Source organism: Neoarius graeffei, chromosome 7 (genome assembly GCF_027579695.1).
Source record: "Neoarius graeffei isolate fNeoGra1 chromosome 7, fNeoGra1.pri, whole genome shotgun sequence".
Taxonomy (NCBI): Eukaryota; Metazoa; Chordata; class Actinopteri; order Siluriformes; family Ariidae; genus Neoarius; species Neoarius graeffei.
In genome coordinates, this window is record NC_083575.1 from 29,105,382 (window position 1) to 29,131,680 (window position 26,299).

At 40.0% G+C, this 26,299-nt stretch overlaps 2 protein-coding genes across 2 annotated transcripts in view; one reads left to right on the plus strand and one right to left on the minus strand.

Annotated features, from left to right (window-relative positions):
• macrod2 (mono-ADP ribosylhydrolase 2) overlaps window positions 1-26,299 on the plus strand; it is a 1,287,170-nt gene that overhangs the window by 198,408 nt on the left and 1,062,463 nt on the right. The gene's annotated exons all lie outside the window — the stretch shown is intronic.
• On the minus strand, window positions 15,742-25,398 carry flrt3 (fibronectin leucine rich transmembrane 3). The gene is made up of 3 exons (XM_060924636.1): window positions 25,084-25,398; window positions 19,955-20,687; window positions 15,742-18,865 (listed from the first exon to the last, which is right to left on the minus strand). The coding sequence occupies exon 3, from the start codon at window positions 18,834-18,836 to the stop codon at window positions 16,887-16,889; it is 1,950 nt and encodes a 649-aa protein (XP_060780619.1). The 5' UTR covers window positions 18,837-18,865; window positions 19,955-20,687; window positions 25,084-25,398; the 3' UTR covers window positions 15,742-16,886.

Consider the following 26,299-nt stretch of genomic DNA (forward strand, 5'->3'; position numbering starts at 1 on the left):
AGACCGTTCATAGGAATGTCACCAAAATTGATACACATCATCTACAGACATGGCTGACAAAAGTTACTAAATACGTTTCACGTAGGATAAACCTTTCAGAAGTTATACGTCAATCAATTTTCACTTCAAAATTTTACATGCTAAAAAATTCATAACAAATCTTCTAATTGCTCAACACTGCTCATACTTCACACGCTAATCACTCATTGGGCTTCTGACATGTTACCCAATTTCTGTGATATTTCGCCACTGGGGGCGCTATTTTTAGGCAAAAAATCCAATCTTTCCTCAAATTTGGTCAAACTTCACGGCCACCCTCTTACTACCTCCCATGTCATGTATACCACATTTTGGGAATTTTCGTCCATGGGGGGCGCTGTTTTTGGCCGACGCAATTTCTCCAAAACGGGTTTTTGGTAAATTATTCCATAATGCTTTTCCTTCACACCACTACCTTGTGATAGTGCGTTGCTGTAGTGGACACTTATTTTTCCATCTCATAATCACTCATGTACAGCATAGCGCCACCTACTGACATGGGAAAACCAAAAAATTTATTCTTCAAAAATCTATATCTCATCTTCTGTTTACTCAATTGTCATCAAACTTCATACGCAAACTCTTCATAGCTCACCTGACATGTAAGCCAAATTTTGTGCACTTTCGCCCCTGGGGGCGCTGGTTATGGCAGAAATGATATTGCAGCTTCTGATTTGTCAAACTTGGCAAGCAAACTCTTTACAAGACCCTTTTTGGGGCGCTTGCCATGGTCGACATCGCACGAAATTTGGCTACTTTTTCTTAGACTCCCACCGCTACTGAGAACCAGAAGCCCAGATCCAGGCGGGCCTCACGGCCTCTATAGCGCCCCCTAACTCATTGTGATTTTGGCCTCCCGCATTAAGGTGCCTGGTTGCCATGTAGTTTGTAGTAGTGGCATGCCATTTGGTACGCATATGTATCTCACTAAGCAGGACAAAAATGTAATGCCAATGCATTAGCCACGCCCAACAGGAAGTGAGGTAATTTCACTTTTGTGCGAAATGCATGGCCACGAAGACGGCGCAACTCCTCCTAGACCGTTCATAGGAATGTCACCAAAATTGATACACATCATCTACAGACACGGCTGACAAAAGTTCCTAAATACGTTTCACGTAGAATAAACCGTTCAGAAGTTATACGTCAATCAATTTTCAATGCAAAATTTTACATGCTTAAAAATTCATAACATATCTTCAAATTGCTCAAAACTGCTCATACTTCACACGCAAATCACTCATTGGGCATTTGACATGTTACACAATTTCTGTGATATTTCGCCACTGGGGGCGCTATTTTTGGGCAAAAAATCCAATCTTTCCTCAAATTTGGTCAAACTTCACGGCCACCCTCTTACTACCTCCCATGTCATGTATACCACATTTTGGGAATTTTCGTCCATGGGGGGCGCTGTTTTTGGCCAACGCAATTGCTCCAAAACAGGTTTTTGGTAAATAATTCCATAATGCTTCTCCTTCACACCACTACCTTGTGATAGTACGTTGCTGTTGTAGACACTTATTTTTCCAACTCATAATCGCTCATGTGCAGCATAGCGCCACCTACTGACATGGGAGAAACCAAAAAATTTATTCTTCAAAAATCAATATCTCATCTTCTATTTTCTCAATCTTGATCAAACTTGATACGCACACTCTTAACAGGTCACCTGACATATGTGCCAAATTTTGTGAACTTTTGCCACTGGGGGCGCTGTTTTCAGGCAACAATTTATATCTCGGCTTCTGATTGGTCAAACTTGATCAAACTTTACAAAACAACTCTTCATAGGTCCCTTGACATGTATACCAAATTTGGTGAACTTTCACCACTGGGGGCGCTCATTGCGCTGTAGCAGTTGCAGGAGAGGTGTTTACAATCATGAGGCACCAGGAGTATGTTGTTTTGGTTGCCTTAAACACACATGACTTGTGGGGAATGGGTAGGCAGTCGGGAGCAAGTGTTGTAGCGTTACATACAGACTAATAGATGTCTAACAGAAGACAATCCTATGTAGCTATAGCTTGGTGACTGATGAGGTAAATACATTAATTTGGTTGGGAAGCCATGGCATAAAATGTTCTGTCCATGACAACATCTCAGCGCACCGTGTACTCTGTGTCCAATTCTGTGCTTTGTCACCATTGTGGGAGTAATGTCTCTTGCCAAAGAAGCTGTGGAAGGTATTTCGCGGGGACGCATGCCCCCGCCCCCCTTGGCCGCTGGCGCGAGGGCCCGTCGAGGCCGCTTGCGGCTTTAATTACTTTTTCTTTCTTTCTTTCTTATTTACTTGCTTGCTTGCTTACTTATCTATTTACTTTCTTATTTACTTTTTCTTTCTTTCTTTCTTTCTTTCTTTCTTTCTTTCTTTCTTTCTTTCTTTCTTTCTTACTTTGTTCTTACTTTTTCTTACTTACTGATTTACTTGCTTACTTATCTATTTTCTTTCTTTCTTTCTTTCTTTCTTTCTTTCTTTCTTTCTTTCTTTCTTTCTTTCTTTCTTACCCATTTACTTTCTTACTTTCTTATGTTCTTACTTTTTCTTACTGACCGATTTACTTACTTATCTATTTTCTTTCTTTCTTCTTACTTTTTCTTACTTACCGATTTACTTACTTACTTATCTATTTACTTACTTTCTTATTTACTCTCTTTCTTTCTTTCTTTCTTTCTTTCTTTCTTTCTTTCTTTCTTTCTTTCTTTCTTTCTTTCTTTCTTTCTTTCTTTCTTTCTTTCCTATTTACTTGCTTGCTTACTTATCTATTTACTTTCTTATTTACTTTTTCTTTCTTTCTTTCTTTCTTATTTACTTGCTTGCTTGCTTACTTATCTATTTACTTTCTTATTTACTTTTTCTTTCTTTTTCTTTCTTTCTTTCTTTCTTTCTTTCTTTCTTTCTTTCTTTCTTTCTTTCTTTCTTTCTTTCTTTCTTACCCATTTACTTTCTTACTTTGTTCTTACTTTTTCTTACTGACCGATTTACTTACTTAATCTATTTTCTTTCTTTCTTTCTTTCTTTCTTTCTTTCTTTCTTTCTTTCTTTCTTTCTTTCTTTCTTTCTTTCTTTCTTACCAATTTACTTACTTGCTTACTTATCTATTTACTTTCTTACTTACTCTCTTTTTTTCTTTCTTACTTTCTAATGTTCTTACTTTCTTTCTTACTTACCGATTTACTTACTTAATTTTCTTTCTTTCTTTCTTTCTTTCTTTCTTTCTTTCTTTCTTTCTTTCTTTCTTTCTTTCTTTCTTTCTTTCTTTCTTACCAATTTACTTACTTGCTTGCTTACTTATCTATTTACTTACTTTCTTGCTCTCTTTTTTCTTTCTTACTTTCTTACTTTCTAATGTTCTTACTTTTTCTTACTTACCGATTTACTTACTTAATTTTCTTTCTTTCTTTCTTTCTTTCTTTCTTTCTTTCTTTCTTTCTTTCTTTCTTTCTTTCTTTCTTTCTTTCTTTCTTTCTTTCTTTCTTTCTTTCTTTCTTTCTTTCTTTCTTTCTTTCTTTCTTTCTTACCCATTTACTTTCTTACTTTGTTCTTACTTTTTCTTACTTACTGATTTACTTACTTATCTATTTTCTTTCTTTCTTCTTACTTTTTCTTACTTACCGATTTACTTACTTACTTATCTATTTACTTACTTTCTTATTTACTCTTTCTTTCTTTCTTTCTTTCTTTCTTTCTTTCTTTCTTTCTTTCTTTCTTTCTTTCTTCCTTACGTATGTACGCACTTACTTTCTTTTTCTTCCTTCCTTCCTTCCTTTGTTATTTCTTTCTTTCTTTGCAGTAACTCAACCAACTTTTTTTTTTTTGTCTCGTTAACTTGAACAGGCAAAATAGAGAGTCTGGAGAGGGAACACCTCTTTATATTGGTTATAATGTAAGTAAAAAGGAATCTCATGGATGTTCCACAACATTTAAATATAACTATAAATGGATTAAAAAGCATTACTTGTTGTTCGTTATTGAATATCTTTTGCAAACAGCTGTGCTATAAGAGGAAGAACGAGCTTCAGGATGTGCTGTTAGAGGAAAATAATCCTCTTGGGCCCCATCGGGCCTTATCCCAGCACCCTGTCCTGTCCTGGACTATTTTCCGATAACAGCACGCCCCGTCATATTTTATTCTGTATTATCACTTTACCAGTGAACAGCCGTGAGTAAATATATAGAGATGATATTCAAATTAGATCGCAATAAATGTTTTTTAAAGAAGGGGGAAAAAACCAAAACCCTTTTCTTTTGAGTTAATTCATTCCACTTGGAATGAAAATGTAGATAAAAATCTACAGTTCTGACCACGTCGATGATGGTTGTATCTGTGTAACTGAACTGCATGCGAATGAACCTGACATTTCACCTCTAGCTTCTGACAGAGAGGAATACTAACCAAATGGAAACCAGGTATAGATCTGATAGGGAGCTGAGTGTACTGACACTGTGGAATACCAATGGATGCTTGAAATATACAGGACCTTTCAGAAGAAACCGAAGCGGCAACGATTCCCAAATTCCTGAGCAAGTGCGTCTTTCGGTCGATGGATCTTCGGCGTGGCGCCTAAAGGGCAGAATGAGACAAATCTCCATTTAAAGCACTTATTGCATGACCCTAATGAATGCCTCTCAACCTGGAAAGTCAATTAAATAGACGTTTTCCTAACGTATGATGCAATCCATCACATTATGATGCTAATTCCTGTTCATAGGCATCATTCGCCATCGCTTGTTATTGCTTTAACAGATGCAACCTTGAATATGGACGGCTTTTTTTTTTTCTCCAGCGCTTCAAAGTTGTTATTTCCGCTGTGGTCGCGTGCTATTATGATGGTTGCCCGACGGAATGGAGGCACCCCTGTTAATTTGCGTTAATGGCAGACAATTTTAAGGAGAGATAGATGTATGGGCGTGCTGAGAGGCCGTGAAGCAAAAAATTGGATTCATTAAGATGACGGGAGATTGCGGCGTTTGTGGCCCCTGTGTCTCGGGTTGCTACGAGCAGAGAACTCTTGGCATTTTGCGGAGAGTGGAATTCAAGAAATGAGCAGAGACAGGTTTTGTAGGAGAAAAGAACTCGAATGAGAGATGGAGTGAAAGCGAAAGAGAAATGGTGTGTGACGGAGAGATGGAGGAACAGGCACGAGTTTAAAAGAGTGAGAGGGACGTTGATGAAGAGAGAAGAAGAAAGAAATGGAATGTAAGGTGGGGTGCAGGACCGGAGACGAGTAGAAACTGGAGTGGGGAGGGGGGGGAGGAATGAGATGAAAGATGGAGTGGGGCACTGAGGGAGGGAGGGAGGCGAAGGAAAGAGTGCAAGTTGCACGAAGAAATCATTGATATAATCACGGACGGTATTTAAATTTTAAGTGGATCGTTGGAATAAAAAAAAATGCATTTTGTTAAACTGCTGCTCTTTTCATGTTGGTCAGGTTTGGGCTGTTGCCGTCACTTCAATAGGCGTATGTAAGTAACGTTGCGGTTGCCATACTGTACAGTGGAAGGTTACAGAAAAAGGCTTCTGGACTTTTTCTCCCTGCATTTGGTCCGTGTTGGTCCTGTCTACAGGGAGAACGTGTGAGTGGAATGATGAGGCTGGTGAGAGAGCCAAGAGATCTGCGTTCCTTTTTAATGTCACTATTTCTAACCTAGAGGAGCACACACACGCTCAGCACACACCCTCTCAGTCTTACCCCACACAGGCATCTGCACTCTATCCTGCTTATATCACTCGGGAACATGCGTGCAGTCTTGCTGCATGAGCATATACGCACACACACACGTATACTTTTGGCATGAGCGAATGCGATTCGTCTTGAGGCTTGGTTTTTTTTTGGCCTCGGTTCGTGCTTGGCTCCTAGAAACCGTGCACTGAGAGAGCTTTGGCTTTGATGTGCAAGATGTCTTGGACAGAACAGAAGATGCAAAGGCAGAAAGAAAGGCAAATGGCTCATTAAGAGGTTTGCTATTTTATTCAGGAAAACATGAAACCATGTCGAAGGGCTGCGAAGAAACATCGGGCCACACAACAAACGCACCGATCATGTTGGAAGGCGAAATCTAATAAGTTGATAATTAACTCTGATAAAACTCTGGCGAATGGCGGCACGGTGGTGTAGTGGTTAGCGCTGTCGCCTAACAGCAAGAGGGTCCGGGTTCGAGCCCCGTGGCCGGCGAGGGCCTTTCTGTGCGGAGTTTGCATGTTCTCCCCGTGTCCGCGTGGGTTTCCTCCGGGTGCTCCGGTTTCCCCCACAGTCCAAAGACATGCAGGTTAGGTTAACTGGTGACTCTAAATTGAGCGTAGGTGTGAATGTGAGTGTGAATGGTTGTCTGTGTCTATGTGTCAGCCCTGTGATGACCTGGCGACTTGTCCAGGGTGTACCCCACCTTTCGCCCATAGTCAGCTGGGATAGGCTCCAGCTTGCCTGTGACCCTGTAGAACAGTATAAAGTGGCTACAGATAATGAGATGAGATGAGAAAACTCTGGCGAATCGCGATTTAAAAATATCTCAACAGACCGCTACGAATCGCGCTCCTGATCAAGAGCAGCTGCGCTGATAAGTCCGACAAAATATGTTTACGCATTCGCGACATTTTATAAAAATGAATCAATAAAGAGGAAATGATGCACAGAAATAAAATAAAATAACCTACGAAAAAAGTAAACAGGTATGTAAATAGTATGAAGAATAAGTTAAAATGTGTAAGTCAGGAAGAAAAATAAAATAAACATGTATGTAAATATAAATGCTAACAGACAAAAGTGCGTAAGTAAGAAACGTGGAATACGTCGGTAAAAGTACACAGGTAAGTAAAAATAAGTACGAACTCAGTAAAAATTTATACATCGGGAACAAGTGAAGGTATACATTTTAGGGAGAAAAAAAACAAGTAAAAGTTTTTTATTTATCAGATAAATAAGAAATAGCAGTTCGTAAATGTGTATAAGAACATATTAAATAAAAATAAATACCAGGAAGTAAAATGTGTAAGTAAGGAGCAATAAATAAATACATCAAGTCCAAGTCACAAGGTCGTTAAAGTAAGTAAGATGTGGGTAAACATCATTAATGTGTGTAATCGTGAGTAAAAATAAGCAGATAATAAAAGTAAGACCGACCTGCATTTGTATTGAAAATATGAACTGTAAGATTAGAACGATTAGTAAAATGTGAACTCGACAAAACAGAATTATGAAGAATGTAAAGCAGCTTTTTTTTTTTTAGGTTGATTTTTTTTTTGCAAACATGGAACAAATCTGGCTATTAATGTGATCATTTCCACAGATAGATATGATCTGAATGAAGGATGTTTGTCGTCAAACTATATTGCAACATGAGTATGAGGTACAAGATCAAGAGATTAGTGAAAACTGAGTGGTTTCCATAAATAAATAAATACCTGGTGACTTGTCCAGGGTGTACCCCGCTTTTCACCCGTAGTCAGCTGGGATAGGCTCCAGCTTGCCTGCGACCCTGTAGAAGGATAAAGCGGCTAGAGATAATGAGATGAGTTATTTTTTATATATATATATATATATATATATATATATATATATATATATATATATATATATATATATATATAATCTTATATATAAGATTTTTTATATATATATATATATATATATATATATATATATATATATATATATATAAATAAGATTATATATATATATATATATATATATATATATATATATATATATATATAAATTTGCTCATGAAGGAAAATGAATAATATTTTCCTTTTTCATTTGCATCCAGTTAGGGTTAAACTGCTTTACTGGAAGCTGCTAATCTTCAATCTGGAATTTATTATTATTATTATTATTATTATTGATTGATTGTTATAAGACAAAGTAGCTTCAATTTTGAATCTGAAAATGAGTACTGTAGGATTTCTGCATCATTTCGGAAAGAGGATGATGTGTCACCTCTCTGGATGTATAGACAACGATCAGAACAGCAACATTATCGTTTCAAACATGTTTTTTTTTTTTTAAAGATATTTTTTGGGCTTTTTTCACCTTTATTGGATAGGACAGTGTAGAGACAGGAAATGAGTGGGAGAGAGAGACGGGGAGGGATCGGGAAATGACCTCGGGCCGGAATCAAACCCGGGTCCCCGGATTTATGGTATGGCGCCTTATCCACCTGAGCCACGATGCCCCCAAACATGGGTTTTTACACACTCGCACATATGGTATTTAAGATACTGAGCTAAATTATTGAGAGTCTGGGTTGAAGAACACTGGTAAGTCGTAGTTTCTGTAACAAGGAAGAAAATGAAGGTGTTTGAAATAAAAGTCAACAAGTAAAATGAAATGGCAGAAAGTAAGCGTGTACTGTATAAGCAAGGAAAAATAAGTGCGTAAATGTAAACAAATAATCAATAATAAAGTAAAAATGCGTAAAGAAATAATAATGATAGATAAATACATAAAAGTAAACAAGTAAAAACGACTAATAATAACAGTAATTACAAACGTATGAGGAATAATACATCTGTAAATGTACTTTTGAAAGTAGAATCAAGCAACAGGTCAAGTAAAAGTAAATAACAGTAAGTAAAAGTTGTACCGTATGTTAGGAATAATGTATAAATCTGGAAAAGTAAAAATAAAGACGTAAGGAATAATAAGTAGATATAAGCAAATAAAAATACCAGTAAGTGTAAAAAAAAAAAAGTACGGAATAATAAATCTGTAAATGTACTTTTAAAAGTAGACTCGAGCAACAGGTCAAGTAAAAGTAAATAACAGTAAGTAAAAGTTGTACCGTATGTTAGGAATAATGTATAAATCTGGAAAAGTAAAAATAAAGATGTAAGGAATAATAAGTAGATATAAGCAAATAAAAATACCAGTCAGTGTAAAAAAAAAAAAAAAAGGAAAGGAATAATAAATCTGTAAATGTACTTTTAAAAGTAGAATCGAGGAACAGGAAAAGTAAACAACAGTAAGTAAAAGTGGATGTTAGGAATAATGTATAAATCTGGAAAAGTAAAAATAAAGACGTAAGGAATAATAAGTAGATATAAGCAAATAAAAATACCAGTCAGTGTAAAAAAAAAAAAAAAAAAGAAGGAAAGTACGGAATAATAGATCTGTAAATGTACAACCCCGATTCCAAAAAAGTTGGGACAAAGTGCAAATTGTAAATAAAAATGGAATGCAATAATTTACAAATCTCAAAAACTGATATTGTATTCACAATAGAACATAGACAACATATCAAATGTCGAAAGTGAGACATTTTGAAATTTCATGCCAAATATTGGCTCATTTGAAATTTCATGACAGCAACACATCTCAAAAAAGTTGGGACAGGGGCAATAAGAGGCTGGAAAAGTTAAAGGTACAAAAAAGGAACAGCTGGAGGACCAAATTGCAACTCATTAGGTCAATTGGCAATAGGTCATTAACATGACTGGGTATAAAAAGAGCATCTTGGAGTGGCAGCGGCTCTCGGAAGTAAAGATGGGAAGAGGATCACCAATCCCCCTAATTCTGCGCTGACAAATAGTGGAGCAATATCAGAAAGGAATTCGACAGTGTAAAATTGCAAAGAGTTTGAACATATCATCATCTACAGTGCATAATATCATCAAAAGATTCAGAGAATCTGGAAGAATCTCTGTGCGTAAGGGTCAAGGCCGGAAAACCATACTGGGTGCCCGTGATCTTCGGGCCCTTAGACGGCACTGCATCACATACAGGCATGCTTCTGTATTGGAAATCACAAAATGGGCTCAGGAATATTTCCAGAGAACATTATCTGTGAACACAATTCACCGTGCCGTCCGCCGTTGCCAGCTAAAACTCTATAGTTCAAAGAAGAAGCCGTATCTAAACATGATCCAGAAGCGCAGACGTCTTCTCTGGGCCAAGGCTCATTTAAAATGGACCGTGGCAAAGTGGAAAACTGTTCTGTGGTCAGACGAATCAAAATTTGAAGTTCTTTATGGAAATCAGGGACGCCGTGTCATTCGGACTAAAGAGGAGAAGGACGACCCGAGTTGTTATCAGCGCTCAGTTCAGAAGCCTGCATCTCTGGAAAGACGCCATCAATGCTGAAAGGTATATCCAGGTTCTAGAGCAACATATGCTCCCATCCAGACGACGTCTCTTTCAGGGAAGACCTTGCATTTTCCAACATGACAATGCCAAACCACATACTGCATCAATTACAGCATCATGGCTGCGTAGAAGAAGGGCCCGGGTACTGAACTGGCCAGCCTGCAGTCCAGATCTTTCACCCATAGAAAACATTTGGCGCATCATAAAACGGAAGATACGACAAAAAAGACCTAAGACAGTCGAGCAACTAGAATCCTACATTAGACAAGAATGGGTTAACATTCCTATCCCTAAACTTGAGCAACTTGTCTCCTCAGTCCCCAGACGTTTACAGACTGTTGTAAAGAGAAAAGGGGATGTCTCACAGTGGTAAACATGGCTTTGTCCCAACTTTTTTGAGATGTGTTGTTGTCATGAAATTTAAAATCACCTAATTTTTCTCTTTAAATTATACATTTTCTCAGTTTAAACATTTGATATGTCATCTATGTTCTATTCTGAATAAAATATGGAATTTTGAAACTTCCACATCATTGCATTCTGTTTTTATTTACAATTTGTACGTTGTCCCAATTTTTTTGGAATCGGGGTTGTACTTTTAAAAGTAGAATCGAGGAACAGGTCAAGTAAAAGTAAATAATCGTAAGTAAAAGTTGTACCGTATGTTAGGAATAATGTATAAATCTGGAAAAGTAAAAATAAAGACGTAAGGAATAATGAGTAGATATAAGCAAATAAAAATACCAGTCAGTGTAAAAAAAAAAACAAAGATGGAAAGTACGGAATAATAAATCTGTAAATGTACTTTTAAAAGTAGAATCGAGGAACAGGAAAAGTAAATAACAGTAAGTAAAAGTTGTTGTATGTTAGGAATAATGTATAAATCTGGACAAGCAAAAATAAAGACGTAAGGAATAATAAGTAGATATAAGCAAATAAAAATACCAGTCAGTGTAAAAAAAAAAAAAAAAAAAAAAAAAAGGAATAATAAATCTGTAAATGTACTTTTGAGACGATGGAAAAGTAAACATAAATAACAGTAAGTAAGAACAATTAAGGGAAAAATAGTTAGATGTAAACAAGCAGAAAGAAATAACAGGAAGTAAAAGTACATCAGTAAGGAATAAGTAAGTAAATGTAAGCAAACATGTACAAGTTGTAATTTTTGTCATGAGGTAGTTACTGTAATTATCTGTTCAGAACCAGAGCGACTATTCCAGACTGTTTTAATTCCGCGCTTTCACAGATGGGACAGACCCAATCAACAGGCCCACATTGTGGGAACAGTTTGAACATTGTACAGTAAATGCAGAGGTCTGCATAATCTCAGTCAGCGAGGAGCGGTGAAGAAATGGACCGATGAAATCCTCTGCATTTAAATGAGCGAATTGAACCTGCGCTGCCCGGCTGAAGCCGTGTGCGTCTCCTCTCCCGCAGAGGTCTCGGTGTGCTCACAGACGCACTTTTATTCTTTACCGTAGTGTTAAATGTGTACACACTTAGCATTCATGCTGAACATCTCTGCCACTCGCATACCGTACGCTAAGGACGAAGTATCCGGTATGCTGACGCGACACTTTCAGTACCTCCTCTGGCACTGCGACTGAGCAGCATCCGTCTGGATGATTTTTGGCAATAAAATGTTTACAGCGTCGCTGTCGTATTTCTGCACATTTTAATATACACTCACGTCGTTTCACTCGTACTCGTGCGTTGCTGTCAGAGTGAAAGCGCGCACCTCGTGCCTTCTGTTCAGAATTTACAGCAATGCAAACTCAAGATGTATAAGTGGGTCAGTAAATTCAATCAGTGCACACTTGACGATGGAACAGGAAGTAAACAAATGGGGAAAATAAAAGTATATGAATAAGTAGCAATAAATAAATTAGTAAAAATAAGTGAAAGTAGACAAGTAAAAATTTGTCAGTAAAAGTCTGTAAGTAAGGAAGGATAAGGACGTACGTAAATAACTAAAATGCTTAAAGTAAACAGCTGTATATGTACCGTAAGGATCAATACATAAGTAAAATTTCAAGAAATACATAGCTATAAGTACTAATAAAAATAGGTGGTAATAATACAGTAGGAAGTAAAAGTATTGGAGCAAAAAGTGAATATGCAAACAAGTAAGTAAAATAAAGAACAATAAATAAAAGTAATGATTCGACTTTTTGTGAGTAAGTTCTGAAAGCACGAACTCACAATTGTGTGCGCGCGTGTATACATCATGTATTGTCATTAAGTCTAAGTAATTAATGTCAGCAAAAGTAAACAAGTAAAACTATGGAATAACGGTAGGCAGAAAACAAAATCGAAATAAATATCTCGGTAAATATGTGTCAAAAATGAATCTAAAGAAGTAAAAGTAAACAAATAAAGTAGTAACGGTAAGTAAGGAATGATAAATTACGAAACATGCTGGACGTAAAATAAGTCAAGTGTCGAAATAAATAATGCGCAATTAAATAAACAAGTAACAAATAAATAACAGTAAATTTATAAGCTTAATGAGCAAATACATAAGTAAAAGTAAAAATGAATACTAACAGTAAACAAGTTAAAATGGTAAGATGTGTGAAAATGATAAATTAGAGTGGAAGTTTAAAAAAACAAAGTAATAATGGTAAGAAGTACGACGATGATTACGACTACTACTACTACTAATAATAATAATAATAAATGAAGTAATTGAGTATTTAAAGGATTAAAGTTGGAGCATTTATGTAGCAATAAGTACAAGTAAATAATAAAAGTATGTAAGAATTGCCCTTGTATAGAATATAAATAATAAATATAAGAATATGCTCTGAGGAATGCTGACCATCTCTCGTTTTTATTCCTCACTGAACGTAAGGAGCCCTGAGAAGGAAGATCACATTCATGCACATTTTTATTTCGTCGTCAGATTTGCTCAGAACTGCGAATGGCTGTTTTTGAAAAAAGAAAAAAAAAATTGTGGTGGTTTAGTGCATGACCACCGAGACCCAGATCCAGTTGTGCTCTCAGCTCGCGTGGATGATGAGCGGTACAGCTTGTGCTCGGGACTGTGAGAGAATCGAACCGTGCTGCTGGAAGGAAGGAAGGAAGGAAGGAAGGAGGGGTGGGGGGGAGGAAGAAAAACAGAAATCCCCTCGAGCATCGGTTTACATCTGCATTGTTGCCGTGAAAGTTAAACGGCGCCGTTATGAAGAAATGTCATTTTCATTGGTCGTGAAACAGAGATCCGGACGAGTCTTTAATTGACAAATGTTCCGTTGGAACGGTTATGGTTTTGTGTACCGATGCCAGTTTTGCCAGGAAAGAAGAAATATTACGAAGGCTTAAGCTTGTGCAGCAGACGGAGGTGTGATCTGGGTGAACATCACACACATGCACAGCTCTTGTGTTCAGGGACCGACAGACCCAAAGGTGCATTAATGGCAATAAAAGGTTTGACCACGAGATGAAAACTCGTAACTTTTGTTATATATATATATATATATATATATATATATATATATATATATATATATATATATATATATTTCCCCCACCAAGTCCATGTAATATCAGGATGCTCCAAGGTTTCAAATAGAACTCATTTCATCTCGATACCATGTGCATCTTCAGTACGTATTTTTTTTTTTTTTTTTTTATTTGAGCCATAGACGGATTGCACAGGCTGTTTACTAGTCTTTCATTATTTCATTCCTTTTAATGAAACCAAATCCTAATGGCAGTAGGGAACGATTTACAGAGCATACATTTCCATCCAGCTCTTCCTCCCAACACACACACACTTGGAACCAGACACACACAATCTGCCTTTGTGTTAGCAGAAGGTATAAGGCAGCGACATCGCACAAGGAAATTGCCGTGATCTCATCTGTGTGGCCGGATCCTCGAAATGAAGCCTTGTAACTTTTCTCAGACTCCGATAACACGTTTCATGAATCGGCTTGGCTTCAACCACGATGTGTAGTTCGGTTTTAAGAGTGGATCTTTAAGACCAAGACCTTCAAGCTGAAAAAATGAGAAGGAGGAATATTATAAATGTGCAATGTACCATGTTCTTGATTGAAAATCAGCATTATTGTCTGCAACTTTTCAGCCAGAATCTAAATAATATGTAACTTTGAAATGTTTGAGTAAGGTTTGTGCATCAAAATTTTTTTCCCCCCCAGTAAGGATACGAGTGCAAATGTGTCGGGACGTCTGAATAATACATTTGACCATCTTTGGCTCGAACTGTGAAATAGTCAGGGTAAAAATCTCTTGTGGTAAAACACTTAATGGAAGGATTATATCAAGTCTACAGCATTTACTGAAACATTTTAATGATGATGTTTGTTTGTTTGTTTGTTTGTTTGTTGTGACGGCTATATTCTCCAGAGCCCCGGAAATACTTCGGAAATTGTTTCGAGTATTTTGTTTCTGGCGCTATTTTTAAAAACCAGGATTGATAAATGTACGTGTGTATAGTCGTAAAAAAAATTCCAACAAATTTTAATGCTTAAAGATGAAAAATGTCAACGAAAACCCGTGAAATGACAGTAGCAGTTTGTGAAAAATGATAGAATAATAGTTCTTGAAAAGTGGGAAAAAAAGATATGTTCTGACCATCAAATACTTTTATTCCGTGTTTTTGTTGCTTTTTTTTTGGGTTTTGTTTTCAAGTAGAGTTTTTATTTCGTCCTCGGTTGGTTCAGCAACCAACCGACGCTCCGCCATTTTGTTTTTCTCAACTCATAGTATATGAGCTGATCGCCTAGTAGCCAATCCGAGCGCACGATTGCTCATATCCAGTGAGTGTGGATAGAATAAATAAATTTTATATGTGAGAAGTGTAATATTTGTCTAATCCAAACAAATAAGGCAATTTTACAAGAGACGAAAATATTACTATAGTAAGCTAGCTTTGTGTAAATGGAAAAGGAAACCTGTTTAGTTGCCATTTTGTTTTGGGTGATAAAATTACAATGGACTTTTGAGGGACCGTTTTGCAAAACCGACCGCATTATTTGTCCTCGTCTTTCTGTCACGTAACACTAATGAAGACCAGAGAAATCATCAGTTTTTGGCAGTCGGGAATAAAATGACATGTAACTTTTGTGTTGTACATCAACGTTCGGCACATGCGCGACCCTGGTGAACTCGATCCGATCTCCAACCATTAAACACAGCATGAGCTCATATTTGTAGGTCTGTGATTGTAGAAGCTTGGTGCATACTTAAAGTTTGGAACTAATTTGCTGCCTAAAGCAACTCATTTGAACTGTAATTAATGGTGCGTGTGTGTGTGTGTATGTGTGTTCAGCCATATGCACACAGCTGAGTTTGTGTGTAAATGTGAATGGCACTTTGTGCATGGCATGACCTGGCGTAGTGACAGGCAGCCCCAGTAGGGCCCATGTCACTTTCCGTATACCAGATCGTTATTAAACACCCCACCCCACCACCCACCCCGTGGTTGCCAGTCACGTGAAACCCTGCTCCACACTCTGCCTCATTTAACTCCTTCATGATTAGCCACGCAAACGATTTCCTTCAAGCAGTCCCCCCTGCAATGGAAATGCATGCAAAAGAAGTGGAGGCCGCCTAATTGATTTTTTGTCCACTTTTATTTTGCAATATGACCAATAGTTTATCATATTCAAGTGTGTATGAAAAAAGTTAACTCACCGATTTATTCTTTTAAAAAGCTAAATACAAGAAGCATTGTATCAAGGCACATACAAGACTGGCCAAAGGGCATATATGCACTTTGGTCTTCAGTTGGTAAGGAACAATTAACTTTCAGTCGTCGCAACATAAAAGTGGCTTTAAACTTTTTGAAAAAAAAAAATACAGATAATAATTATAAACAAAAATAGTTCACACTTGTATTCCAAGTAAAAAAATGAACCCAAGTATATCTTTATCTCTGCCCCAATTGTGTTCCTCTTCAAGAGCATCATTTACAAGTACAATTGGTACACAACGGAGTGGGGCTTTTTTTCTTTCTCTTCTTCTTCCCTTCTCTTGACAGGAACACTGTCACTGGGTAGCCACCTCTCATTATTTCTGTGCTTTGCCGGTCCTGTGCTGGACAAGCGTACCCAGCTGAGGAACATGTTCCTGGGCTCTGTGCTGTGCTACCTCTCTCAGGAACAAAAGGAAGCAGTATATCTCCATACTCCAAAAATACCAGAGAATTAAAGCCTGACAACACTGTTGAAATGTCAACTAAGATCCCTAACATATTCTTGAGGTTCTGTTCAACCGAAACACGTCTATGTTTGTCCAATACAGATAAGACGAAAAAAGCTCTTCTACCCATTTAATCAACTGTGCCCTATATTCCCATCGGCCGTTTTTTTTTTTTTGCCTTTTTTTTTCTGAGAACGACATTGGCGAACATTATGACCTGTGCTTCTACAAGGTTCTCTAAACTCTGATTGTTTAACACAGCAATGAAAACCCACTTTCACAGTTGATATCTCAGTCGAGCACAAAGACTTTTTTTTTAAATTGGTCTGAAACCTTAAGCAAAGGATGTACAGTACAAATTACTACAAACCTCTAAAATATATAATTGCAGTTGTTGACCGCAGACACTGAGGACTCAGTGACGGCCTGCAATTGTAGCCTTGTTTCTTTTCATAAACCGTCCTTAAATATAAATTATATGGCAAATGTACAGAACATTGCTTTCTCAGTCTTTTCAATCCAGTGTTTTGTAAAAGACCGGGCAGTCCTGATGTCAGTCACTCGTAATAAAACGTCTTTCAAATCGGCGCACGTCATCATGAATGAGAGTGGTCTGAATCTGGTATTCCACTGTCTCTGTAGCTTCTGTTGTTGATACTGTTTTCGCTGTGTGGACTCTTGTAAAGGTTTAAACCGTTAGGAGGAAAAATTGTGTGTATCACAAACTCTTCCTTGGACACTGGCATGTGATTTATGGGTATCATTTGAAAAGAAGTCTCTCTAATCTCCAAGATGGAGTTGTCCTTCTTTGTGCCAGCCTCCGCATAGTCATCCTTCCTCCTGCGTCCTTTATTGTATGTGCAATTCCTGGAAAACAAAGAACTATTCCTGTGGATGTACCAGCACACGAGCGCCAGCATGATGATGGCCGAAAGTGCCACTGCTCCTCCGATAATAGCAGCTAAAGGCAGATTAGAATTTTTGTAAGGCTCCTTCTCCTGCTCCCTGTTTAAGGTCGTAGTGGGGTTGTATGCTTTTAAGGAGCCCGTTTCTGTCTCTATGCAAACAGGCGTCTCATCTGACAGGTAAATATTACTGGTTTCCATAGGAACCATGCATATCCGATAAGAGGATTCAGGCTCCAGAGCTGTAAGCAAGTACTCCGTCCTGTCCCCTTGCACAATGGTCTCGGTGATGGACCCAAATGCAGGGCTGTGGCCCAGTTTTAACCAGCTGAGTCGCAGGGCAGTCATTGGCTGAGATACCCTCCAGGATATGTGCACCGTGTCTGGAGTGCTGGATTTAACACTGATTGTGATAATCTTATGACTTGGTGGCGTAGTACTGCGATAGTTCTTTCCAAAGTCTGGCCCCTTAATCACGGGTCTTTTAGTCACATAAAGTGGCCATTGGGGTCGAGATGGTGGCAGCGTGACGGACACTGTGCTGGTCTCGTATGCTGGCGAGACCTCGGTTTCAGAGCAGTCAAAGACCTCTGTGGATAGATCCTTAATAGCCATCCCTTTGACCTTATCAGGACCTTGGCACATGAAGCCACGCACATTGACCTTAGAGGGCAATGAACGCAGCCAGTCTCGCACCCACTTCATTCTGCAGTTGCAGTACCATGGGTTGTTGCGCAGCAGCAGATGGGTAAGGTTATCTAGGTCATCGAAGACCCCCATAGGCAGGCTGTTTAATTTGTTGCCAGACAGATCCAGGCGGTACAGCTGGCGTAGGAAAGCAAAGGCACCTGCTGGTACCCTGTCTATGTGGTTGTCCTGCAGCTGTAATTTCTCAAGGCTGGTGCCCGGCAGGTTGGCAGGTGGTGATGTGAGGGAGTTGCGCACCAGCGAAAGCTCGGTCAGGTTGACCAAATTAACAAAGGCCATTTCCCCGATGCCCCTGTTGTTCAAGAGATTGCCATCCAGCACCAGGCGTTTTAGATTGATCAGATCTTGCAAGGACGCCTCGGAAATGGACGAGATGCGGTTATCATCAAAGCGAAGTTCCTCAATGGTCATGGGTAGACCAGAGGGAATGGTGCTCAGGTGATTGCGGGAAAGGAAGAGCAACCTCAAATGATTGCTGTCTCGGAACGCTCCCTCCTCTATGCTGACAGCGGACACGGAATTGTCGTCCAAATGTAATTCCTCAATGAAGGGAATCTGTGCCAACGAGGCATGGGTAATAGTCCGGATGTTGTTTTCCTGAAGGTGGAGCTCCTTGACATTCACAGGAAGGTTGGTAGGAAACTCGTCCAAGTTGTTGCAATACAGATAGATCTTCTCCACGTTGTTGAGTCTCCGAAGATCAGCAGGGATGCCTGCGCTCTTAATTCTGTTGTTCTGTAGGAAGAGGACGGTGGCATCCTGTGGGATTCCAGTAGGAATAGAAGTCAGCTCCCGGTCATTGCAGTAGATGAAAGTCCCATCACACCGGCACTGTGATGGACAGGAAGCTGAGGTCACCAGTGGATTGGCCAGACCCAGGAGAACCCCAGCTCTGATGAAGAAGACGAAGAAGGACTTGTACTGGCACGCCATGATTAATGTTCTCGGTTTGTTTGTCCTCCCTGAAGGAAAAGGGGGGGAAAAGAATCAGGAGGCATTCTGAAATAATGACAGACCCTTCTGTAAATCAGTGCTGTTTGTATGCATTCTGCCTTGAGCACATTTCTGGTATTAAATTAAATAATTTGAAACAAATATCACTACTGAAAACATACTATTTAGGAACAAGTGAACAATGTCAACAAAATAAATAAGTCCCCCCCCCGAAATAGGGTATACAGAACATTGAGCGAGGAGGAAAAAGTTGAAGGAAAAATGGAGTCTGTGTCTGAATATCAAAACAAGTCTAATTAAAGTGGAAGGATATTCCATCTCAGACATGGATCCAGATAAGGGATCTTTCAACCAACTTTCTTTTCCTGAATGAAATGCCTGTGTCACTGGTTTTATCTTTTACCGAGTGTAATGCAGACGAAGTCCTAGCTGTTGTAAAAACGTCTGCAGCAGGCCAGTGCATTTCAAAGCTGCCTTTCATACTAGCAGACTGTGCCGGATGAATGCACTCGGGTCTTGCTTATTAGCTTTCGGAAAAACCTGAGACAGAATTCTTCCCTTTAAGGATTTGTCAGGTCAGACCTAATACCAAACAACTGGAAAAGCAAAAAAATTGGAGCAATATACCAAATAAAAACAAAACATTTCTTGTTCTAAAAGCTTGGATGAATTAAGGATATTTTTATAGGCTTTCAGCACGGTGTGTAAAAAAAAAAAAAATTAAAAATCTATGAAATCAGTGAGTGATGCAGCGTTTGTAGATTGTGGTTAATTAAGAGAGAAGAGGTCCTGCTCGATCACTGAACTAAAAACACTACAGGAAAGGGTTTAGGTGTTAATTTCGTGGATAAATACAGATACCGGTCCAAACTTTGCCAGTATTGCAGAACATGATGACTAGTATAATGTCAGGTACTAGCAAGGTGATGTACAAGTAAACAAATATAGTGCAATTAATGCAGTACCAATTTATCAACCACTGTTTTGTTTGTCTTGGACATTTTTCTTTCCCATAATCTCCATTCCTGCATGTCTTATTAGAAGCCAGAATGGTCACGCAAATAGAACACGGCACAGCTGAGCTGTAATGCTCGTACCTGATTTGGAGGAGCCAGTTAATCCTCTTCTTTCACCCAAAAATCCAATGATGCTTTAAGCTCCCCCTTTCTTATCTGCACTGTCCGAGTCTTCTTTGGTTATATCCTGATCCAGCTGATCCTTGTTTGTGCTGCCGACCTCCTGCCGTTTACCGCAGTGTCTACAGTTCATGCCATCAAAGGCTTTGTTGTAGATAAACCTCTGAAGAAATCTCCTCTGCTTCAAGACAGACCTCTAGTGCACTAATGCAGGCATGCAATTCAGATCATTTTAAAAAAAAAAAAAAAAAGGCAAGCCGGCAGGGGGGAAGGAAAAAAAAAAAGATACTGAGGGAGTCCAGTGCGTGAAGAATCCTTTTACTTCACAGCACAGTGGTTTGGACCCCTAATTAGACCTTTTTGTGAGTCTGGGAGACTCCTTTGTAGGGTTCCGGTATGTCCTTCAGCAGAATGGACATGACATCAAGAGCCCAGAGCCCACTTAGCCTGCAGGTAAAGGCAGGCTGAAATCCGAGGAGGCTCTTGTTCTCTGGTAGAGTTGGCCCCAAATCGTGTTCCTCCTCTCGTGGCAGGAGCATGAAGAACGTATCCAGCCTGGTGGCTCTACGGTGGACGAGGATTGCTCACTCTCTCCTGTGCCGTGAAAGCATCTTGCGCCCCTTTGCTCTCCTTAGGAGCGTGACCTCACACAGTCGGGCAGCGGTTCATGTTGGTCGTAACCTCAGGGAAGATCCTGTAAGTCAGAGGGAAAGGAAAGCACAAGGGTTGAAGTCCTGTCTCAAATACTCAATTCTTGTCTTGAAGTGATGTGAAAATGGAAATCCCCCTTCACTCTGGAGAGTAGGATTTCTCAAAATACATTACTTTTTTTTTGGATGATTGATTTTCTAATAACTTCCATGTTTTTAACCAGACTGATGCTTCTCTAACGAGTTTCAAAGAAGTATTATTAGGTTTCTGTTTTTCTCTTTGACGGCCCACTTTGTTTGGGAAACGCAACACAAATGAGACGAGACGTTTGAGCGTTTGATTAAAAAAAAAAAAAGAAGTATTTTTTTTTCCGCATCCACCAGCCTGTGCCACCATGATTTTGTTTTCTTTGACCTGTCTGCCCATGACCCCGTCAGCCCCTCCCCTCGGTCTTCTCTATGGAGACAGGAGAAAAGAATGTCTTTGCATTAGAAAAGCTACGGTGCTCAGGGGCCCTGCTACGGTTGCAGGGAGCGTCTCCTTGTAGTTCTTGCGCTTTCGTCTTTTAAAGTGACCAGCGCGGAGTTAAAACAAATATATCGGAGACAAGGAGGAGCACAGGCATTTAGAAGAGGAGAGGAGGAAGTGGACAAAACAAAGTTTGCTCACCGAAATGTGTTTTCTGAGCAAGAAGCATCAGGACTAGTTTGGTTTCTGAACATATTTCAGGAACGGAAATTCCTTGAAAGATCATGCAGCTTTCTGAAAGCAGAGCACTCTTGAGATTCGCGAGCAGAAGGAAATGCTCTCCGATTCTTTAAAAAATGCATATGGTAAATTATCCAAAGCTCATCTTTGAGCGAGTGCTCATGAATATCCAAGCAAGAGTCTCGTCCATGTCACCTCCAATGCCCCTTTAATACCTGCTGCATCTCCATGACTTGGCCTAAAAATAAGCCTCTTCCCTTGCCAAGCCAAACGATACGCTACATCTCCGAACACAAAAGCTTGTGTCCTTTGCACGAAACCTTCCTCGCGTCGCAGCTTGTTTTCTGGAGAACAATGGAAGAGTAAAGCTACAAGCATTTTTGGCTCTTAACCGTTGTAACCAATGACATGGAGGAGATTAGAGAATTGAGAGCCTTGTAACTCAATTTGCAGGTCCAAACAGTGGCGTCTAACAACACCCTGTCCTCCTGTCATGCCGAATCACAGCCACGAACCTGATGTCTTATAGATTAAAGGAGAAGACGACTTGATATTACGAAGGTGATTTTAAAGAGAAAGCGCAAAGCTAAGATGCGTGCGTGGGTGTGACGGTTCTTTTATTCAGCCTCGACATCCAGACACCGTTGGAGAGAAATAAAAAGGAGACGTTACGAGTGTCGTCGTCATCTAGGAAGAAAAAAAAAACGCGTTCTGTGCTTCTACTCGTTTACTCACCAGAATCATGAATGAATGAAGTCGGATTGCAGAACAGTGTCCAAGTCAGAGAGTCTGATTTTCTTTTCGAGACACTGTTCTGTTGAACACACTAGGCAGCACCTATTGACTTGATGGAGTGAGCTAATAATTTCCGAGCTTAAGCTCGCCTAGCTGATTGCGTTTTCTCTCGCTTCTCGATGCTCATTGGATTTGGATCTGAGCTTCATTGTCCTGCGCTAAACAGGCACAAGGATTTGGGAACCTGATCTGAAACACTTCTGCTAAGCTCCTCCGGGCGTGCGTTATCAGTTTTTTTCCTGTGGTTAAGTTTTCGAGATTTTAGCTCTCTCTTCAAAGCATGTGAACTTTTAACGCTTCTCTTTTGATAAAGGTCTAAGTGATTGACATTTTTCTCCTTATCATTCTGATAGGCTGCCTTTGCTGTGAGCTCAGCGAGGGAGGCCTCCTTCTCCTCCAGTGCATTACCCAGGCAATGTTAAATTGAAGGGCGGGGGGATACACCTTAACCAGGACTAGATCTTTTTTTAAGATTGCGTGTGAAGTAAGAGGCATGATAAAAAAAAAAATATATAAGAATGACACTTCATCAAGGTTTAAATCAATCAGTAAAGGTTTACAGTCAATAACGTTTGTCGTATTGTGTTAAGTGTAATTTGTGTCCGTATTTGCTTCGTACTCTTGCAGTGATGAGTAACTTGTACCTCAGGCTTCGTTTGTTTGTCCCATACCGGGTTCGCCATATTGGATATTATGGCTAACACTAGGGATAAAGCCGTCTGGTTGTTTTCAGTGGTGTAAATGCTAATTTAAAATCAGACCAAAGCTAATTTGAAAGGTTTTGTGTCTGTGTGGGACTCGGGTATTGGTTGAGGAGCCTGGGCGACACAGGGGGTAGGCGTGGGGGTCTCTGTTCTTTTGAAGAGACTGAAAAGGGTAAACGGTGCATGGCGCGGCAGCTGCTCTGCTTTTCCCCACTTGGGGGTGGTAGGCGCTTCAGTATCAGGCCTTGCGTGGCTCACACACTCGCATACATGCAGAACCAGTGCTTTAATTACCGAACAGAGGGTCTCCGCCTCTGGACAATAGTTGAAAGAATCTCGGTTGATTTACAACCCTGTACAGACTATGCTTTCTGTCTGAGAACAAATTACTTCCTGTACTTACATAAAGGCTCATTTTCACTGAACTCATCTATCCATCACTCCAGCTGTTATAACTGATATCTCAGTGACGTTTGGTTTAGAATTATTTTTGAAGATGCATTGGGAGAAAAAAAAACCTAAAACAAAGTGTTTCTGAAGGCCTTTTTTTTTTAAAGGCCCCATGGTTGGTTGGGTCAGAGGTCAGCTGTGAACACGAGTGCTGAATTCTGTTGGATGACTTCTTTTTGTCCGCCACACAAAAACGGTCTCGGGAGGCCTCGGACACATGACCATTTCGGGTCGAATCTTCAAGAATGTAGCGCTTTCTACAAGAAAAGACGCGCAATCAAACGGCGCCATTAAATTTATTTTTCCTTCGTTTCGTGACTGAAGGAAGGTGTTTTTTGGTTTTGTAGCTGAGTGGTGTTTAAGTTGAGGAATATTCTGGAGAAATGAAAGCTGGGCTGAGGCTGAAGTAATTTATTCATACGTGTTAGTTATTCTCCCTTTGCAACCCTGTGTAGTTGATATAATTGTAAAAAAATAATAATGATTAGCTATTTGGAGTCGTCGTGCAGTTTCGGTTTTACTAGCCTTGGATAGCTATAATCAGCTTGAATGAGTTGTGTACGACATACAGTACAGCATGAGCTGCTCATGTCTGTCCTGAGCTGAGCTTTGGCTTGTTGGAAAGCTATTTCAGGCTGGACTACTGGTTTGACACGAGCTTGGTGAAATCCCAGGTTAGGCCGCTTAAAGCCGAGGAGAGACACAACACATTGTTTTAACTCTAAGCCCACTGAGTCCATCGACCGCAAATAACACACATCACACCACATCACATCATGACAGTCATGTGTTTTGGCGAACTTGGGCAGTATTACTTGTGTTGCAGTTTGTTTCTCAGCCTAATTTAATGAACGGTTTATCATTTGAGTCACTTGCTCTCTCACGTCTTGGCTGTGATGGCCCTTGGTGGAGTCTTTGGGCTTGGAGCTAATAAAATGATGCGCACCAGATCTGAGCTGCGCTGCAGAAAATCCAGCCGGAGCGCCGGTGCCACATCGCGCGCGTTCTCTCGTCTTTAAAGCCTTGGACTGGTTACTGGTATTCGGCGCTGTTTACATTCAAGGCATACGGGGGCAGGGTATTAGACACACAGAGTGAAACCGCGGACGCGGGTATGTGTGTGTGTGTGTGTGTGTGAGATTATGGAGCGCGGAGCTGCGCACATCTCCGACTCTGCGTAAAAGCCTGCGTCTTCCTCCGCGACACATTCAATCCATATCAATTCGGTGTATAATTCCCTGGAAGAGTTATTTTTTTATTATTTTTTTTTAAACACACGGGTATTTGGATCAATCTTGGACACTGGTAACAGACTCGATCTGTTCTGCAACCCATGAACAAAGCCACTCAGGAAAAATCCGTCTTGGACCACATCATGATGTGTGTGTGTGTGTGTGTATAGAGAGCAGCTGCATAGTCTATACATTTTCCCTTACTTTATTCCTAACGCCGTTCCCCCTCCCCTCGAGTGCATCCCAGAGGCTAGGACAGAGATCCAAGCGCAAAATGTGTGTTGCACTCTCGAGCCTGTGTCATAGACCTGAAATGCGGATTTGCTGTCTGTTCTGAAGAGCAGTATGAACAGAAGGCTACACCGACACCGGAGTGAGAAAATAATTTCCAGAGAGCTTTTTTTTTTTTTCTTCTTCTGATAAATAGTAAGCGTAATCCTGTTTTGGGATGTTCAGTGTTTCTGTATGGTTTGATGATCCTCACCTAATGGGAAGGGACTGGGAATGAGATGAAAGAAGGATCAAAGCCCGTAAAGAGACACTTACTTACCTGCAAAGCATTAATGCAAAAAGAAACTTCCTCCAAAAACAACAAAACAAAACAACAAAAAAACGTGTCAGTCCACAGTGTATATATCCAACGGCTTAGAAATCCAAAGAAACAAGCCCAGAAGTCGCAGAAGACAGAGGTGTGTTATTGTGTCCGCACATGTATTCACACGAGATCGCGCACACACACACACGCACATACATATACATGCACTCCTTGGCAAATAGCGAGTGAGAGAGAGAAACGGAGAGAGACAGAGACAGAGAGAGAGAGAGAGGTTCAGAGGATTCAGCCGGTCTGCTCAGCTGCCCAGAGCTCCCTACAAGTGTAAAGTAACATCTGCCTCCAGCTCTGCCTCAGCCCTGGTGCTGATGTCATCCAGAGGAGGGGCTTCACACTTTCCCTCGCCTCCTCCCCTTTGTCACTCTCCCTCTCTCACTCCCTCCCTCCGTACTCCCCTTCCTCTCTCACTCCTCTAGCTTAGCTAAGATTCACACGAGCGAATGATGTGCTTTCTAGGCACTAGGGGGAGTTAGAGAAAGGAAGATGATCAGGGTGGAAAAGGGCCGTTTCTGGAGTGGACACTTCTTGCGCCAGAGTAATGAGAACCGCAACGAGACAGACGCAGGGCTGGAAGGATTAATAAGTAACAGAGATGCATTTGTGTGTGTGTGAGAACGAGAGAGAGAGAGATGTATAAATTAAGCTCTGTGTTTCTAAGCACGTCACGTTTTGTTTTCTTGCAAGGCAGACGTTATGGTCAGTTTAACAGTGCTCATGAAGTGTTAAATTGAAAGTCCAGATGGAAAGTTTTTGCATATTTCCTGACCACACACACAGCACGTGTTGTGTTATTTTTTTAAACCCCTGGGCCGATGACCAGGACAAAGTAAGAAACCGTGAGTCGATAAGAGTTCGGGGAGAAAACAGTCTTGATCGAAAGGACGTAATCATCTCATCTCATCTCATCTCATCTCATTAGCCGCTTTATCCTGTTCTACAGGGTCGCAGGCAAGCTGGAGCCTATCCCAGCTGACTACAGGCGAAAGGCGGGGTACACCCTGGACAAGTCGCCAGGTCATCACAGGGCTGACACATAGACACAGACAACCATTCACACTCACATTCACACCTACGCTCAATTTAGAGTCACCAGTTAACCTAACCTGCATGTCTTTGGACTGTGGGGGAAACCGGAGCACCCGGAGGAAACCCA